The sequence below is a fragment of the Diadema antillarum genome, unplaced genomic scaffold (genome assembly GCF_040938485.1).
Source record: "Diadema antillarum isolate AM-2024a unplaced genomic scaffold, OU_Dant_1.0 seq00000049_RagTag, whole genome shotgun sequence".
NCBI lineage: Eukaryota > Metazoa > Echinodermata > Echinoidea > Diadematoida > Diadematidae > Diadema > Diadema antillarum.
In genome coordinates, this window is record NW_027271158.1 from 326680 (window position 1) to 345956 (window position 19277).

General features: G+C 38.0%; 2 protein-coding genes across 4 annotated transcripts in view; both read left to right on the top strand.

The window, feature by feature from the left end:
• The window catches only part of LOC139725557 (uncharacterized), a 22824-nt gene extending 21838 nt beyond the window's left edge, over positions 1-986 (top strand). The window contains exon 9 of the mRNA XM_071636648.1: positions 876-986. Within this exon, the coding sequence (XP_071492749.1) occupies positions 876-986 (111 nt within the window). The remainder of the gene's footprint in view (positions 1-875) is intronic.
• Positions 1-13685, top strand: part of LOC139725527 (ubiquitin-protein ligase E3A-like) — a 14943-nt gene extending 1258 nt beyond the window's left edge. The window contains exons 2-7 of one of the 3 annotated variants that reach the window (XM_071636611.1): positions 876-980; positions 4864-4984; positions 7422-7607; positions 8558-8732; positions 9720-9822; positions 11842-13685. In XM_071636611.1, coding sequence (XP_071492712.1) covers positions 7516-7607; positions 8558-8732; positions 9720-9822; positions 11842-12077 — 606 coding nt within the window. In that variant the 5' untranslated portion in view covers positions 876-980; positions 4864-4984; positions 7422-7515 and the 3' untranslated portion in view covers positions 12078-13685. Of the gene's footprint in view, positions 1-520; positions 981-4863; positions 4985-7253; positions 7608-8557; positions 8733-9719; positions 9823-11841 lie in introns of those variants that run through there. The other 2 variants (XM_071636612.1, XM_071636610.1) reach the window with 2 other exon arrangements.
• The last annotated feature ends 5592 nt before the right edge of the window (positions 13686-19277 follow it).

Here is a 19277-nt window from a genome sequence, read left to right on the forward strand (position 1 = left end):
ACGGTGTTATTCTTGTCGTGTCATTGATGGAAAACGTGATTTTTATGATTACATTTTTGCACTAACCTATGAGAGAAATTTGTGAGTTTATGACATCCTTACCTCAGTTTATGCATATGTGGTAAATCTATGATGTTTAAAGAAATTAAAATTTTTACATTATTATTAAAGTTTATTGCATATATGGTATTTACATGTGAAAATTTAAGTTTTCGTCATTTTCTTGGTTTCGGGAGTATGACTGACTCTCATGTTACTTCTTACACTTTGTTCATCCGATTTACTCTACTTATTCATAATGGTCAACCTTCACATGATACGAAATTGCCAATTAAGATTAAACAATTGTGGGAAAGTATTTTAGCACTGTACGGTTGCTAAGCCTAAGCCCCCCCGAAAAAAAAAACTACAACGAGACTTTCTGCCACGATAATCTTAAAAATCGTGAATCAATCAAAATGCAATTTCAAGGTATGAAACTATAACTTATATCCGACAACTCACAGAAAATGCTATTCGATTTGCTTCAGTGGTCACAACGAAATGGGGATCCTTTTTGAGCATGTCAACAATCCCTTCCCTCCAAGTTTAGTCCACAGTGTTATGGAGGCCAAGAGCATCCAAGTAATAAACTTGGAAGAAACGGACCCATGACATGCTTTACAATGATCCAAATATATCTCTTATAACTTAACTGAATTGAATGGGGTTTCTGCAAGATATAGGGAAGAAGTTATAGTTTCATACCCGGAAATACATAGTAGCATTAAGATTATTTAATCATTTTAAAAATTATCGATGCGAAATCCGATTGTGATTGTTGGGGACATGTGCAGTGCCATTGATATATATCTGCTGATATCATTGCATACCAGGAGCTGTTTCAGCTGTTCTTCGACGAGCTTCTCGAGCCAGGAAAACATCATGTTTTCAATAGAATAGGCGATCCCACCTCATCTACAACAAGCTGGTTCAATAAGGTGTGAGGATTCTAGCATTTGATTTAATTTAAGAGCAGATTACGTGACGATTTCGTTACAAGATTATTTTCAAAAAAAATTCAAATAAATTCACCTGTTGTGTGGACAATAGTTTGTCGACTATAATGTTGCAATATTCTATAATAACTAAACTGAAGACGTTATCTGCTGTGGATTTGTTTTTGTTTTATTTTTCTTGTTGTGAGGTTTGTTTGTTGTTGTTCTTTGGTGTGGTGTTTTCAAGAATCTACAAAAGATATACTCGTTCAACAAGGAGTGTAGACCTAGTAACTTAATTGTATAGTCATCAATCGATTTAATCATTCTGTAATTTTCGCAGTGAATGACTATGAGTCGTCCAACATTGTGTAGTTGTACTTGTATGACTGACGTAATGATTCACATTAGATTTAATCCGATACATCTGTTATTTTGTTTTCTGTTTTCTGATACAAAAAAGAAGAAGTGATGTTTATATGTTTTTGTCGAAAAATGAAATAAAACATTGAATTGAATTGAATTCAATTTTTTTCATGCGTTTCTTCCATATACACAGCATACCATTCAAAATTAAACGGAGAATATCGTTTGATATCAAAGTAGCTAAAGAATATCTTGATAAAAAGACTCTCTGATCCCATGTCACTGATGTAATTTATAATAAATTCCCGTAAGCGCTTATCTATATCTTCTTTTTCGTAAGTGTTCGATAAAAGTGCCCTGTAATTTCGGTGCCCGTCAAGAACTCGACACCTGCGAGTCATGCAGCCCTCAAGTCATACAACCCACGAGCTAGACACTAAGTGAACAAGGCCCATGAGCTCGACATTAGGTAAAAAAGGCCCACAAGTAATACGGTCCATTAGGTCGACACACATGCCTTGTTATAACCGACCTTACCCCGACAACGTCGGGAATAAATTTCCTCGCCTCGGGCAGTAAAACGATAATAAAAGGAGAGGGGTACCGTCTTAACCCTAACTAGGCCGGGCTATTTAGGTAGATGATAGAGCCGCGCGATCGCGACGAAAATTGGCACACACATTGCCTATGACGTAATCTAAAGTACCATGAAGTGAATTTAAAAAAAATCTGTAATTTATGCTAAATTATGCTAATTTGTACATAATAATGCATGAAATCAGACAAGTTGGTATAAATCATGAAATAAAGCTCAAAAGAAGCACATTTTTGTGTAGATATTCTTTTTAGTGTCCTTAGGAAATTTAAGAAATTAATTTCTTATGTATTTCTTTGTTTTTTCGACTTTATGTTTTCATTGTTTTTTTTATGAAATCTGTCCGTGACATTGTTCCAAACAATAAAATATTTTATAAGTTGATTTTAATCAATAAAACTCCCAAATGATCATGCTTTTATGAAATTTGCCTGTAAGCGCAGTTAGCATTGAAATTGTACACGAATTCACGTTTTTGAACAATTTTTGGTCTGACATGCACGTACATATTTATGCGCAAATTATGCATAAATTTAGTGTCAAAAGATGCGGGAGACTCGAAAGAAAAAAAGTCATTAAACATCGCGGCGATAGCTTTTCGCGATAGCGATACATCGCGCGGAATGTCGGGGGGGGGGGGGGGCTGGGAGCCCCCATCCCCCCCCCCCCCGGCCTAGTTAGGGTTAACAGACACACGCCAAATCCTTTCCGGGTAGGTTTCCATATCAACCACTGGTCTCAATTTTCAGCTCAGCGCCACATGTCAAACGCTTGTCACTGATCTGTGATAGGAACTAGATCAATGTTATCAACTCGCCAAACTTGAGCAACCTCGCGCAGCTCTTGTCATTTTTTTGTATTATATTTATTCTGCATTTCACGAAATGCTAGTCAAATTGATTAAAACAAGAATACATACAGTATGTAAAGTATATTCATATCATATATATGTAAATACATGTGTATTATATAAATAAATATTATTAGTTATCCCCTGCTTGTTCACGAAATACGGGCAAATATCTACGGTCTGGTGCCATATTCCATGAGGCCGAAGGCCGAATGGAATATGGCACCAGACCGTAGATATTTCCCGTATTTCATAAGAACAAGCAGGGGGTAACGATTTTATCTTTTAGTGTAAGTGGTAACCTTCTTCTCACCGATTTCCCCTTCAAGTGAATGATGTTGAAATCGCCGGCTGTCAGCCATGACCATGTTGACTTAGGCCTACGTCTCGCGAGCTGATTACTGCATGCGATGCGCACATACAAATACGTACACGTACACGCACGCCATTATACAAATGATGCACAGGATAGAGTGCGTTAGTGAAGGCGTATAGTGCACTCGAGGGTATTTACAATTGTGAAACATGCACGAGGCGAAGCCGAGTGCATGTTGCACTACATTGCAAATACCCGAGAGTGAGCTATACGCCTCCACTAACGCCACGAAATAATCCTGTGCATCATTTGTTTTATAAAATGGGTCGAAAATTCGAAAACTAACAGCATTTTTCAGCGTTTTTCACGTACCTTTGTGGGTCAAGACGTCCGAAGATGTTCGTCCCAAACATTTACGCACGTCGCACTCGGAAATCCCGCACATATAAGTATGACGGGGGGTTGGGTATCCGGACACTTAAGTTCCCGCATGAAAACTTACTTATTTTACATAGAATATGCACCCTTTACCTTAAAGACTTGATATAGACTCCTCATAAAGGCCTACTAGACAACATACTTTGAAAACGGCGTGAGAATTAACCTGCTAAATCGTTGGATTTGCCCTTCAAAGTGATTCCATGTACGCGTCCGGTCCCACAACGCTTGGTCTACTGTACTGTGCGTATAAGAGTATACGTACGCCACACATGTTATGCACAAGGGAAGAAAGGCCGGCGGCCGGCAGCCCGAACTAGAAGTTGTTTACAGGATTGGCAGCGCGTATGCATGCAATTCAAAGGAGCCGCCGCGCGCACAGACGATCGGCAATAGGATTTAACACGCAGTGCAATGGGACTGAGTAACCAAAGCACATGTGACTCATTTCAGCGCTTCCTATTGGCTACATTCTTGAACCCATTTTATAAAAGATACTACAGTGCAGTAGCCAGATAGATACATAAGTTGCTGTTGTTTATCAAGCGTCTAGTGGTCTCAGGTTTTGTGCGCAATACGCTTGAGGACCGCGCGCTGTCCATTTGTTTTGTACAGGATTAGCGCGCACTTTCCTATAAGCGTCTTTGGTACACGCGCAGCTGGTCTGTGTAATACATAATCATGACGTCATATCCACGTAATACGGGATATATTAAGTGGTTGACTGACCAATGAGATTACAGAATTCACGATCACTACAAGATAAATATTATATATATATGTATATATATATATATATATATATATATATATATAATATTGTTCAGTATCGAGCTCATGGTCCTTATTTGCCCAGTGTCGAGTTTGTGGGCCTTTTTTATCTAGTGTCGAGCTCTAGGGCTGTATAACTCGTGGATGTTTGACTCATGGTTTTTTGTTTGTTTGTTTTTTTTTTGGGGGGGGGGCATGTCGGGCTCGTGCGCTGTATGACCTGTAATTTCTTGGGAAGGATTTTTTTTCATGCCTGCAACATTCTGCCTCGACAGAATGATTAATGAAAAACCTAAAAGTTCTCAATCATTTTGTGTCTGCATGAGACATTTCCCCCTGATTTTGAATAGCTTCACTGCAAGTACTTTATCGAATTGCACCTGATCGGATCGGAACATTGAAACAAGGGTCTCTTTCCTGAAAGTTAAACATCCCCAAGTCTTAACATGAACTGATTTCTGAAATCTGAAAAAAAAAGAAAAAGAAGAAACGTGACCGCAATGCCATAATGCTTTTGTGAAATCGTGTCATTATCTATCCATTGATACAGGATTTCCATGACCTAGACATGCTGAAGGCCATTGGGAAACTTTTTGGTCTGATGATCTACAACAAAGTTGTCATCACTCTTCCTTTCCGGATCTCTTCTACAAGAAGCTCGTGGTTGATTTGTCAGTATACCAATTTTCACATCTAAGTGTATTTTTATGTTAACTATGCTACATTTACCAACCTACTATGTTTACTCTTGATGTGTTTTAGCTATACGGTATAATGGCAAGATGGCCCCCTCTCGTTGCACGTGTGTCCACTTCTTGTAACTTCTTTCTCCCCCACCCCTCCCCCGAGTTCTGCACTATGAATGATTGGATACGTGTGATAGACCTTACAATTTATACAGAAATAAGCAATGCCCCAGTCACACAGTGTCTCACGATGGGTTACGTCCGCCGCTGATAGATACGGATGAGTGGACGCAGGGGGACGCAGCGTGGACGCAGGCATCCGCAGGGTCGTATGTAGACGTTACCTTTCGTAACTAATCCGTAAAGAAACGCAAAATGACAGCGCCAAGCCTGCGCCGGGAAATTTTGAAATGTTCAAAATTTCGCAGAGGGACTCCACGGATGCAGCCTTACGCAAGTAACCGTAACTAAACGTGACTATCCTTAACTGAACATAACTATCCGTAGCTTGGACGCAGACCATCCGCAAAATGTTTACCTCCCGTCCATTTGCGGTCATTTGCGTCCACCGTAAGTATCCGAAATTAACCGCAAGTTAACGTATCACAACACTTACGTCCGCTTACGGACATTTACGGACAGTTACGGATATTGCGGGCGATTGCGTCCCTTGACGTTTTCCGTTTTCCACTCCCATGGGAACAGAGAGTCGTGGGAAACCACACCACCCGTGTTGCCACGATGCAACGCATGTACCTGAAGGGATACTATACAACATAGTCGGAGCGATGGAGTGGCAAAACCGCAATGTCGAGTTATGAAATTTCTCTCATAAATGGTCATTTTAGGCGGCACCCATACACAGATGACATCGGTTGACCATTGGTGCTGAACTTTTTTCTTACACTCTTTGAATGCATATTGTTCGAAAAAGGTCAATATTAGGGTAGGGGATGGGGTGACAGCATTTTATCTACTTTTCTGGCCGAGGAGGGTGTGGGATAGCGATAAACAATTTAAAATGAGAACGAATTTAGTATTTCTCTTACAGTCTTAGCCACTTTACACTCCTGAATGTGGATAACATTATTCATATCGTATGTGGATAGGGGAGGGGGTGTTCTAAAGTCCATCTTTTTTTATCTGGAAATTTATCAAGCATTACTTTATTATAACAGTCTCCTTAACATAACCAATTAAGTCATGAATATCGATGAACAATGAAAACGTAACCAAAGTTTGTCTATTTCATGACTGTACATTTCATTTTCTTCCTCTATTGTTTAACTTATAGATCAATATTATATTTTATTTGTGGTATAATTGTATTTTGTATTTTGTACATTAATGACATATATCAATATTTGAGTCGAACAAATAAAATTCAAACTTTAAATTCTCTTTTAATGCTTCATAACATCAACGAATACTAAAAGTCCTCACAACTTGTTCGTAATATAATTTCAGTTTTCCCCATGTGTGCATAAGACAGTCCAATATGTGATAACCTTGCTGTCATTGATACACTGACTGAGCAGGGATCGGCACAGAAAACCACATTGTCCATAATTATTCGTAGCAATCTTTACCTATCCGTAACTATCCGAAAATATCCGGAACTCTCCGTAAATATTCGCAACTCTCCGCAAGTGTTCAGAAGTATTCGGAAGTTAACACAAGTCGAAAAAACAAACTACGTGTCAATTCGTAAGATTATCTGCAAGTGAACGCAAGTATTTGTATTTGCCCGTATCGCCCGCATTTTTTCCCGTATGTTTTGTAAAAGTCCGCAGAAAAATTGGCTTTTTTGGACGTAAGGCCGGACGCAGAGCATTATGTGACTGGGGCCTTATCCAACCCTCAGCAGGAATGACTCTGTCACCCGAACACCGAATGAGTGAACTTGGTTTAAAGCAGGGCTCGGGTGATCGCCACTAGTTTTGTTTTGTTTTGTTTTGTTTTTTCTCCGGTGGCCCGTTTGGTCACTAGAATTTGGTGGCCCGAAATAAAAGCAAGCGTAAAACATCCATTTTGAATCTTAGTTGCCCGATTTTTGGTGGCTCCGGGCCACCGGGCCACCGGGCCACCGCTAATGTCGAACCCTGTCTAAGGAGAAAAGATATCACATGCAAAGCATTAATGCATGTTTTTGAGGTGAAGAAACAAATGTTTGGGGTTTTTTCAGTGCAGAAGTGAATGATAGCACCAGTATCTCTATTGCTTTAAAATTCCTTATGATGAAACCATCAAAATATTAATAAAAGTCCGTCAATCAGGATGAAATTTTCAATCTCTATGTACATACCTTTGAGACTCATCAGTTGTTATCTTTATGTCGTATATGGAGTGATTATGTCATATATCAAAATGTTGTAGCAATAATAGTAAAAAAAAATACCAACAACAATCTATCAATGCACAGAGTTTCCAGTACGGAGGACCTGCAGCTTCTAGAACCAGATTTGGCCAGGAGCATTCAGTCCTTATCACAGCTGTCTGAAGAAGACCTTAAAGCCATGGAGATGACGTTTGTTGTAGACGACTCCAGTGGAAAGACCAAGGAGCTAAAAGAAGGTGGTGATGCAGTGATGGTGACAAAAGACAATGTGTAGGTTTCCACTTCGTACAAAGTTTTGTTTCATTGACTGAAGTTTTCATACAGCCGAAGTAATCTTTGATTCAAGGAATTACCTTGCCAAGGTTCCCGTGGTACAAGTAAATAACAAAAGATATTTCAAAACATGTGGAAAATGTGTTGTTAGAGAATCTGATATTATGTTGCATGACAGTTATTAGAAAATACGGATTAGTGAGGACTTACAGACCTGCCCCCCCCCCAAAAAAAAAAAATAGAGAAAAGTGGTCTTACTATTAATGATGACATATTTTTCTTTTGATTAACATTTTTGTAGGTAGAAGAGACGATATTTTTCCTGACAGATTTGAAAGTAAATTAGACATCAATTGTAGAGGAGAACAATTTTTTGCAGTATTGACGTGTTATTCATACAGTCATAAATGTCTTATAATGATTATGCTATAGTAGTCTTACATGAGATTGTACTTTTATTTTGCTCCTTTGTAATTTATCTATGTTTTGTGTAATTTTTCACAAAAATGCAAATTTTATTTTGCTTGTAGTTTAGAAGTTGAATGAATGCAAACAAACGAAAACAAAAGAAACAAATGAATTGTATGGTAAAAATATTCTCCATGACTTCTGGAAGAGCCCAGAAGAGTCCAGTGTTTCTTCAATGTCCAAGAAATATTTAGTTCGGGGACAGTATACTTGTAATAATGACGTCACTCATCACTTTACAGTTCCAGTCTAGAGAGGGTAGGACAACACAGAACTTCATTATCTAATTAATGAATTTAAACAGATTGTTCGTGCCTCACACTTTCACAAAGTGTTTTGCAAACATTTCTGATGTTCTGAATTTACAGATATGTTTAGAGAAAGTTCTCTTTTCACGTTAAACAGTGCAAAATCTTTGATTTGATATTCTTGTGACCAAAGTGTTAACAGGCTGCCCATAATCTTTACCCCACCAACAGCAAAGAGTACATCGAGCTTCTTTCAAGATACCACACGGCTGAAGAGCAGGTGCAAGCATTTAAGAAAGGAATGATGCAAGTGACTCCTTTGACATGCCTCCAGAAGCTTTTCAAGTGGGAGGAGATGGAAGCGCTCTTCCTTGGTGGAGAATACGACTGGATGGCGTTTGAAGGGGTGCGTTTTGATGCCCTCTTTCCTTTAAGTTTGCATTCTTAACTTGTTCTCTCCTCATGTTTGCCCCCATCATGCCCGAAGAACGTGTTTTTGTCTTTTTTGTTTATAATCATGCAGACTGGCAGTGACTGGAATAAAGATACGTCAACCATGATTTTACACTGCACAGGTCTATGTCGAGATTATGATGCAGTGAAGGACAATGAATTTGAGAAACTTCCAAATGTAGTTCCCAAATATAAGAAGCATAAAAAAATTAAAAAGTACTTTAAAACCACTGGAATAAAGATACGTCAACCATGATTTTACACTGCACAGGTCTATGTCGAGATTATGATGCAGTGAAGGACAATGAATTTGAGAAACTTCCAAATGTAGTTCCCAAATATAAGAAGCATAAAAAAATCAAAAAGTACTTTAAAACCATTTTGTAAGAATTCAGTATCCTTGAACAATGACAGACATACTCTGTCAGAATGCACATAGAGCAACTTCGTCACGTGCACACGTACATATATGGACATCACATAGTAAATGTCTAAAATCATGAATTGGTCTAATTCCCCTCTGTACGTAATCACGTCAATTGCTTTTCTTGCAGAGTTAATGTAAATGTTGAATACCCACGTGAACGATGACAATTTTTTTTCTCTAAATTTATGTATAGTCTTATCCCATTACAAGGGTGTCTCAAAGATAACGTGCGTATAGTTTTCATGCTTTAATCTCCTTTCGAAAGGAATCTACATGTAGTGAACTATAATCATGGATAGTTCGTAATATATTCTTTCTCAATTGCTTTTTGAACATATTATTCTGATGTTGCAGTAGCCTCGATTATGGATTTTACACCCAATTTTCCTTTTTTCTATTGTTGTCGTCAGAGTATGATTGTTATATTGCTGCAAATGACCTGCCATCGAAATATACAAAATGTATCGACTCTTAGTAAAAAATAAAATACAAACATAAAAACCTTTGTTTCAGAGCTTTCGGTACGAACAAGGATACACCAGAGAACATCGAGTCATCAAGATGTTCTGGGACGTCTTTCACAGTCTTCAAGAGGAAGAGAAAAGAAAGTTCTTGAGTAAGTTGCTTTTACCAAGGAGCTTCCAACATCCTTGGTTTCCCCTTGCATATCACAACAGTCATCAGCTTTGCTATTAGCGAGCCTTGGATCTGCGACGCTAACGCTGAAGACGACGCTATCAGGCTATATAAAAATGTTCTGCACATGTACGAGGCACGGCACTGGTACGAGGTAGCTGCTGTTTCCATTGCTCACTCCAGGAGGCTGCGTCGCGTTAGCTTTCGAGTCGCAAATTCAAAGATCACGCGAATGCTAAAAAACTCCCGCGGATGTATTCTGAAAAAAAAAAGAAGAAGAAAAGATGGAAAAAAAAACACTGCACAAATCTTTCAATATTCTGCTGTGAGATACCATATGTCATGCTACTCTGGGACAGAACACAAGTTGAAAGTCTTATAAAAAGGTTCTGCAGAGTCTATAATCCCTCAATCTTTACACAGCTACTGCAATAAGTAGGGTAAGATTCAGTTTGTTGTGTGTCGTACACAAGTTAAGAAAATATAAAATCATGATGAGCTAGAGTGCTTATAAGGAATTTACCCCAAATATGCATGTGGATTGAGTTGAATGCAGCAATATTGGTAGAACGCATCAGTGAAAGTTTAAGGAAAATCAGAAAATACGGTCAAAGTTCTGATTTTTTTTTCTACTTTGGTGATGAGATCGCTGGATCAGAAGACTACTGCTGATCATGACAATAATATGCACTACAATATAAAGAAAATATAAAGACGATTCAACAAAATATAATTTCATATGTAAAGTACACCTTCCCTTGACTTGTTACTGACATAATATGTCAAGGATAATATGCCTCCTGATTTCTGAAAGAGGTAAATCTAGCGTTCTTTCATTATGCGAGAAAAGTAAAGATATGTTGATTTTTTTTTCTTTGTATCGTAGTGCGTATGTGATGTCAGGAGCTGTAGTAGTCTTCTGGTCCAGCGGTCTTGTCACCAAAACTTTAAAAATTCGTAACTTTTGAACGGATTGTCCAATTTCCTCAAACTTTCACCGATGTTTTTTACTAATATTGCTGCATTCACTCAATCAACATGCATTTTTGGCTTTCATTCCCCTTAAGCGCATTCATATGGGTTTTTTCTTTTCTTTTTTAAATCAAAAGCCAGCATCTGCTTGGTTAAAGCAGTTTTACCTTACGGTCCACTTTGTTAACCTCGAGGGTTATGAATATTAGACGACTGTTTCTGGTCTGCTTTTTTTCCTGGCTATTTCTGTGGGTTCACCTGTGTCTTTGTAAAACAGTACAATAATTATTCTTATCACTTTCATCGTCATACATTACGCACTTGATAACACCATAAACAACTTTTACAGAACTACAGCGAGAAAACAACAATCAAAGCGTTGAACCCGAATGGTTTGTTAGATAGCGACAGGAGAGTCTTTGTGGCCACAAGGTCTTTCAATCTCCCCCTTTGATGAAATGCATAATGACTGATAAGGTAAATGAAGAGAAATTTCATAAAAACCAGTACTTTGTACATGTGTGAAAACGTATTTGAAGTGTCAACTTGGTGAAGTTGCTTTATACGTCTGGGAGAGCTGTGCTAACACTGAATAGAATATTTTAGGTAAATAAGTTCATACTTACTATAGATGTATGTATTCCTTGTGTTTTTTTCTTTTTTCTTTTAAGGTGAGAAAGATGAAACGTAGTTGGAAAAGAGATGTACAAGGCGTTGAATGAATTAAATTCATTGACATGATAAAGAATGTTGAATTAAATAGATATACAGTGCACTCCCGTTATAACGAAGTCCTCAGGACCGGCGGTTTACTTTCGTTATATCCAAATTTCTTTATAGCCTACTGTAAAGTAGGCTTACATAAAGTTACACTAGATGACGACTTTGGGATCTGGATATTTTACTTCGTTGTAAAGAGACTTTCATTAAAACAGTGTACGTTATAATGGGATAATGGGAGTCCACTGTATGTGCAAATATTATATATCTATATCATAACATGGGTACAATAATTGTATCCCCGTAGGATTCTTCACTGGAGCCACACATGTACCTGTTGGTGGATTCGGAGTGATCGGCCCTCGGATGTGGCCCATGGACGGGGAAAACGATTGTCGCGGGGGACCACCGGAGGACATGCGCCCCGAAGCGAACACCTGTCAGAATTACCTTGTACTGCATCTTCCCATGTACAAATGCAAGGAAGACCTGGAAATCCGGCTGAGGAAAGCACTGAACATCACCACAGGTTTCCATAAATAATTGGCCCGACCCCAACCACAAATTGCCCCCGACCCCGCAGAGTGGAGGAAAACAACAGCCATGTGCTTCAGAACCAAGAAAACAGTGACATGTTTCTGATTTCCAGGATTGGTATACCTTAGTAATAAACCGTGGCGAAATGATGGGGAGGGGACGTATCTGAAGGCAGAGACCGTATCTAACCAAGACATCAAGTCTTGTGGATGCAGTCATATTACACCCACACAGAGAAGTAATTAGTAATTACAACAAAGGGTGTTTTTATCAAAGTTCCAACTAGTTACTGCTGCATGCAAGAAGGTAGACGTAGACAATCAGTATTGAGACATTTAGAAGGCCTCTAAGACTGTAGTTTCCAGCACGATTCCTTCCAGATCATTGTGGAAGTGTAGGCCTACATGGTGAATTTGTGTATTTGTTTTGTAAATATATTTTATTTGTAATATAAATAAATGTAAGATTTTTCATGACAGCGATGCATTTTGTCATAATAATACACGTGCCTACACATATAAGACTTACATGAAACTCACAAGACACACAAAAGCTCCTACGGATGGATTATTAATTTAGCTTTTTTTAGTTTACTCCTGGCAATGAAATTTGACATAATGACAGCTTTGAAAGCAGCTGCTGTCATGATAACGTCGTTTTTCTAATAGCGATTTCGCTTCATTGATAAAGATATTGGCAAAAGCAGACACAGCTCAAATTTCGGTTAAACAATCTTTGATCCAGCGATACGAATGAGCGTGAATGTTGAAGAAGAGAAGGAATTAACTGATTAATTTAGAAAAAATAATAATGTTGTCGCCGAAATTACCATTTTTTTTTACGAAATCGACCGTGTGACATTTTGCGTCCCATAGACATTATCCTCGAAGATAGTATTTCCTCGAAGTCACGGATCACCGTCTGAACATTGGGTATATTAAGCAAGATTATTAGAAATTTTGCACGAGTTGCACCTGTTCGCCAATTATTTCGAACTATATTCTTTGTATTGATTGTTAGTGTGTGTTCTGTGTAGCTACTCCAAAAAGAAGCATCTTCATGTCAAATACAGTTCAAAAGTTCTGCAGTCCTGCAGATGCTTCGATGTCACCTTGAGTGCAGTGATGTAGGCCTACTGGAGTGTAATATCTTCTCTATAAATATCAGCGGAATGCTAGCGCAAACACCCATATTCAGCCAATCTCTTAGACCGGTTCTGCAATGATTCAGACTTCATGCATGCCTTGTTCACAAAAGTTGCCCTAACAACCACAAAGCTTGCCGGAGGCTTGCCATACTTAGCAACAACAACTCAGTGAATTCCTGCCTATTGAACTTAGTGGGAGGAAGCAGGTGAATAAATTGCTTCGTCACTGGGCTGTAGGAAAAGGAACATCCATGAAAGTTAATACATTACAGAAGCGGTCTATTTTAGCATGGACCTAATACACATGGACATTCATCGTATCGTTAATTAATTCATGCACCCGTACATTTCAAAAGCGCCACAAAGACATTTTTAGCATGGCTTACTGCTTTGATCCCATGATCGTCACCGCCAGCAAGCCGGGAGAAGAACAAGACGAAGATTCGAGAAATCTAAAACTATATGCGCAGAAGGAAATAACTCACAAAATCAAGTAAAGTGAATGTGCAGTTGTGGTGTATGTTAGGAAATCATGCCTCAAACAATTTCGCTTGGGAGAAGCAGGCAGTTTTTAAAAGAAAGCTAACATTTTAGCAGAATGATTGTCATTTGTGATCTCAATATTTCACTTTTCTCCAGCTTATTCCAGAGCAAAAAGGGACGGTAATGGTAGAAAACAGGTATATCTTGCCATTAGGCAAGGTCTTTTGCGTGTGCGAAAATGTGCGAATCAGCAATTACCCATCTTTTGACACAAAATTTGTCATGATCCCAGGTTTGCTGCTCCTCATCATCTGTATTTATCCAAAGACATTTCCGTCTGAAAAAGGCACATCAGCGAAACAACCTGAATGTACTCATTAAGATACACATAATCAGGTGTCGGCGACGATCATTACATCAAAGAAAGACTGCAGTGAACAATCCATGTGTATTAGGTCCACGATTCGAGCAAAGACTTTGTGCCAGCTGCTCAGCTGGGTTCAGAATTAAAAAATGCAAGGAACAACGACAAGACAATAGTTCAGCCTTGGACAGTAGCTTCAAAGTGTTTTATCACTTGCAGTCATGAACACAAAGAGAATGATTCTCCTGTGTCATCAAACCTCGTATGCTTAGTACACTATCTACATGTGCCTTGCAAGAAAAAGTTACGATGAAATGAGCTTCTCTATTGCGATTACTTTTTACTCCAACCCAAAGGTCTTGCAATGATGAATGACACTATCATTAGAATGTATCGTGCCAATTGATTACAGTATCTAATAGAGTCTTGAGTATCTAGATCTTGTCTGTCACATGTAGACTGAAATTCGTGAAGATTTTACTTTTTGCCTCCCCTGAAATCTTGAATACCGCTCGTCATTTTGAAATTATATACAATGTACAGTATGATCACAGTACTATTGCTTTAACGGAATAATCTTGCGTCTAGCAATAGTTAGATGTAGTTTTCTGGACAACGTTTGGAAACCGTTTAAAAATTGTTTCATTTGAAATATTAGAACACCAAGTGTCAATGTTTAATCTACCTTTCCTATGTATACATTGCAGTTCACTTTTGACCGTCTTGTATTCATATATTGATTGAAAGTTGGTCAATATATTTATAAGTGTTCTATATCTGTAATTTTCAAATTTTGCAGTTTTGCAAATGTTATTACTGAGCCCTATTTGAAGAGCGTATTTAAACATCAATATTATATTGTATGGTATGATAGCGTATTTTTGTGCCATGGCTCGACATTTAACCGAAGTAATGGATTGCGTTTGAAATATTAGAGCATTAGGCAATATCCATGCTTTATCTTCACCTGCCTTAATGTGTATTACAGTTCATTTATGGCTGTACTGATCAGCGTAGGACAACCAGGTGTATTTGTATATTTGCTGCCAGCGCTCGAAATGTACAGAAAATATCTGATGATGCTGTCACTCAGAGAGAATGGAATAAACTTGGGCAGAGTGGAGAAAAACAGGAAAATAGTGGTCAAGAACACAATCATATAAAGCCCAGGTAAACATACCACAAAGGAAATGTATATTATGTTGCAACATTTAAGTTGATTCTACTCGTTGTGTAATGCTTTCATTGTATTTTATTTTGTATAGAGATGTTGTCAGCTTAAGAGTTGCGAAATCAGATCGCAGCATATGTTGTAAACGTATAGGCAAACCTGCCTTAGCGACCACCTGTCTATAACAGTCGCTTTTTCGTCTCCCATGGGTAGCCGCTGTTAGACAGGTTTGACTGTATTTTATGGAAAACAGTTTGTTTTAACAGAAGTGACTTCACAAAGTTATCATTCTAGGAATACATATTTGTCCGTGTCAAAATGTACTTTGATGCTGGTAAATGAGGTTTGTTCATTAAACATTATCGCATGGATCAAAAAGGAAATTTTCGGTATGTTACACAATTGTCATATGTTATTGACGATGTTGTACTTTTTCTTTGTCTACCTTACTTTCTGTTCCTCTCTTTGTGACATTTCCCCCATCCATCCTTTCTTTCCTCTTTATCTAGATTAGAAAGTCGTATGTGAGTTCAAAGGCATAAAAAACCCTCCCACGTCATAATACGAGAATGTGTAATTAGCTCATGTTCAGCCTTGTACAAATTACTTTTTTTCCTTTCTTTTTTTTTCTCAATTAGTTAGGCACTTCACTAAAGTTTCGTTTTCAAAGCGATGTGAGGCATAATCTTGCCCGACGTAACAATTTTTAGAATTCATGGTCAAACAAAAAATGAACTTGCGTAGACCCGGTTACCAGACTTGGGGAAGGATCCATTCCATTGTTTCGCATTGAATGCGTCAACATTTTGTTTTTTCATTGTATTGCCAAACACTAGACTTCAATGAACACTTTGTTGCTGGCAGGTGGATGTGTTTGCAAGCACCATTTAAAATGATTACATCCTATAATCCTTACTTCACAGATATTTGTCTCAATTAATCTATTAACCGACATGCCTCATAGCACAACAATACCTTTTTCTGCGCATGAGCAAAGTGGAACTACAAAGTGACTTCCTACTATTTGAAATGCCACAAATTGTGCAGTCAGATGAGCTGCCTGATACGATGATCAGTATAATTGCGACTCATAGAGCAACTTTCGCGGGAAATGTGGCAATGAACACTAGCATTGGACACTTGACACCTGTAAAAAATTAATTACGCAACTGCAGAGGCACAGAACATGTCAAACAAGAGAAATGCCTAAAAATTTGACTGCGAAAGAAATCCGTCAGTTTGCGAAGAACTCGGAATGTTGCGTAAAATATTTGGAAGAAACAGAAACAAATGTGTGAAGTTGTTTGTTTCATTCCATGTGTCACCTTTGACTTCATTCAGGCACGACGAACGTATTCAAGGAAAAATTCACTTCAGAGTTCCCTGAACCTTCTCCATCATCAATACGCTTTAAGTTAAAGGAAAGAAGGAGAAGTGGCAGAGGTAATTAAAGAATGCTTGTATAGTAATTCACTACAGTTTCAATGTCATTATTCCCTTTACAACAATAAAGTGTAAAGAACAGGAAATTAGCAGACTGAAATTGTTCCGGTCATCGATAATGTGACAATAGTACCAAAACTAGAGCCCGGGAGGTAGCATAACGTAACAAGGAACGAACGATTATTGCATAAAGAATATGGTGAAATCTGTGACACCTATGGCCTCTGTGACTTATGGTCAAACTGCGAAGGCCAAAATTTGGTATGTCACTTGCCAATGTCGTCAGCTATGCCGCTAACGTGATTGCTTATTAAGCAACCGTGAATTCGCTGTCGATCGTGAAATTTGTCAATGTGAATTTTTCGTTGAAAAATCTTTTTTTTTTTTTTAAAATCAGTGTAAGATTTGCATCTTAAAGAGGACTTAATGATAATACGTCACGATACATCTTCAATTATGCAATCATTAACCTAAAGAAAAGGCTGCTCCAGGACACAAAATGTCTCACATTAGATCTGCAAAAGCAAAAGCTCATTCTCCGTGTAGTCGATATGCGAATTAAATGAAGCTAGAAAATTTCAATTTTGTTGGATTATTATCTCTGATGAGAATTTTGGAGTCGAGACATTGTGCAATGTGTATCTATAATGTTCTCTTAGTGTTTTTTTTTTTTTTTTTTTTTTTTGGTAGATATATGTTCGGTCAGAAAATAAAGAGAGAAAAAATGAACCACCAACAACAGCAGCCTCCCCCAATAAACAAAAAGCACCGCCAAACACAAAAGTGTCTTCGCAAACAAAAACCACTATAAAGCTATTATATGCTTATTCATTTATTTATTTGACGGTTTGCTTGCTTTCTCCCGGGGCTCCTCTAGGAACAGAAATTTGAGCCATTTCGTGTACCCCTAAGACCAATCAACGACAACTCCTCACCACTCCCCCCCCCCCCCCCCCCCACACACACACAGACACACTTTTCGGGAAAAACAAAATCTCACAGCCATTGGCATGGAATGTGATTAAAGTAGGATGTAGGAAAAATGTAGTAAATTATTCATGGTTCATTCGATCATCTTTACATTTCAATGGTTAAATTGCAACAATCTGCACATTTAAGGGATTGTATAGTTTTGGTTGAGGCCTAACTTCAGGTTTTTAACATTTTTGGGTGAGATAATGCGAAACCTTTCATGAAATATGAAAGAGCATGTAATTCCAATTGGAAATCAACATTTATTTGATGAAAATTGGTTTTGAAATGGCTGAGGTACCCAAAACAGAGCAATCCTAAGGGTGGGACTCACCTTTTATTACGATCGCTTTGTTTTACTTTGGTTTTGGATATTTCAGCCATTCCAAAACCGATTTTTATCATACAAACTTTGAATTCCTCTTAGAATGGTATGCTCTGTACTATTTCACAAGTGTTTCTTGATATCTCGCAAAAAGTTAAAAGCCCAATCCTCATCTCCACCAATACTATACCATCCCTTTAACCACTTGACTGCTATTGGGTAAACACGCACATTCATACCCCTGTGCTACAGCATTTTGGGGAAAATAGGATATCCATGTAAACATGGCATAGATATCTGTTTTTTACCTTTATTTTTTCTTTTTTTTTCATATTTTTTTTATTGGACAGAAGTCAAAATTGAATGGAGCCATTAATATACATAATTATTAAATTTTCCACCAACCCAGCTATGTCCTTGCTGATATCTTGGGTCTGTGTCAGGTGAATGTGTCAGGTGAATGTTTGCTTGGACTTTCGCCAACATTCATTAGTGGGACTAAGATATCACTATCATATCATCAGATCTTCCACTTTCACCATCAAAATATAGATATTCACTTCAAGATCCATGAGGTCTTCCTCTTCTCCTTCATAAATATCCGAACAGTCACTCAAATTACTTTCACTTCTATCATCGAGAGTATAAGCCGCATTATGAGATCGCCAACGTGAACAGGAGGCCGCCATGTTGAAAGTTGTTTTTTTCCATTCAGTACACTGGTCAATACAGTAACACATTGTCCATTCAGTGATTGAAAATAGCCAGATTTTTTTTTTTGAAAGCGCCATCTACTGTTCAAGATCTGAATGATATCACTGCAGTGCTAATTACACATTAGGGGTAAGCATGACGCGGTGCTATAGTCCTGAAAGTACAAATACCCTGAGCAAAAGACGTGCTCAGCACCAGCAGGCGAAATCGAAAGCACGTCTATAGACGTGGTTAGCAGTCAAGTGGTTAGATGTACATAAAAAGTACATTCTATTACGTTGACATATCCAAGACAATACTGAAGTAATGAAAATGGTATAAAGGAAAAACAAATATGTCATGATTTTAACTGTTTATTTTTCCAAATGTTATATCATGTCATTATACATACACATATTACTTCTGAAATATTCACAATTTGTGTAAAAGAGAAAATATGCAAGTACGCCATATTTATTGAAAAATTGCGAGTTTTATAATTATGATTAAATGTTTTCGCGATGTTCAGTTGCCATGAAACTGGTGCAGTTCTAAAGAAGGCCTCGTTGTGACACTCCTTTTGAGGTAGAAATAGTGTTTTTAAAATA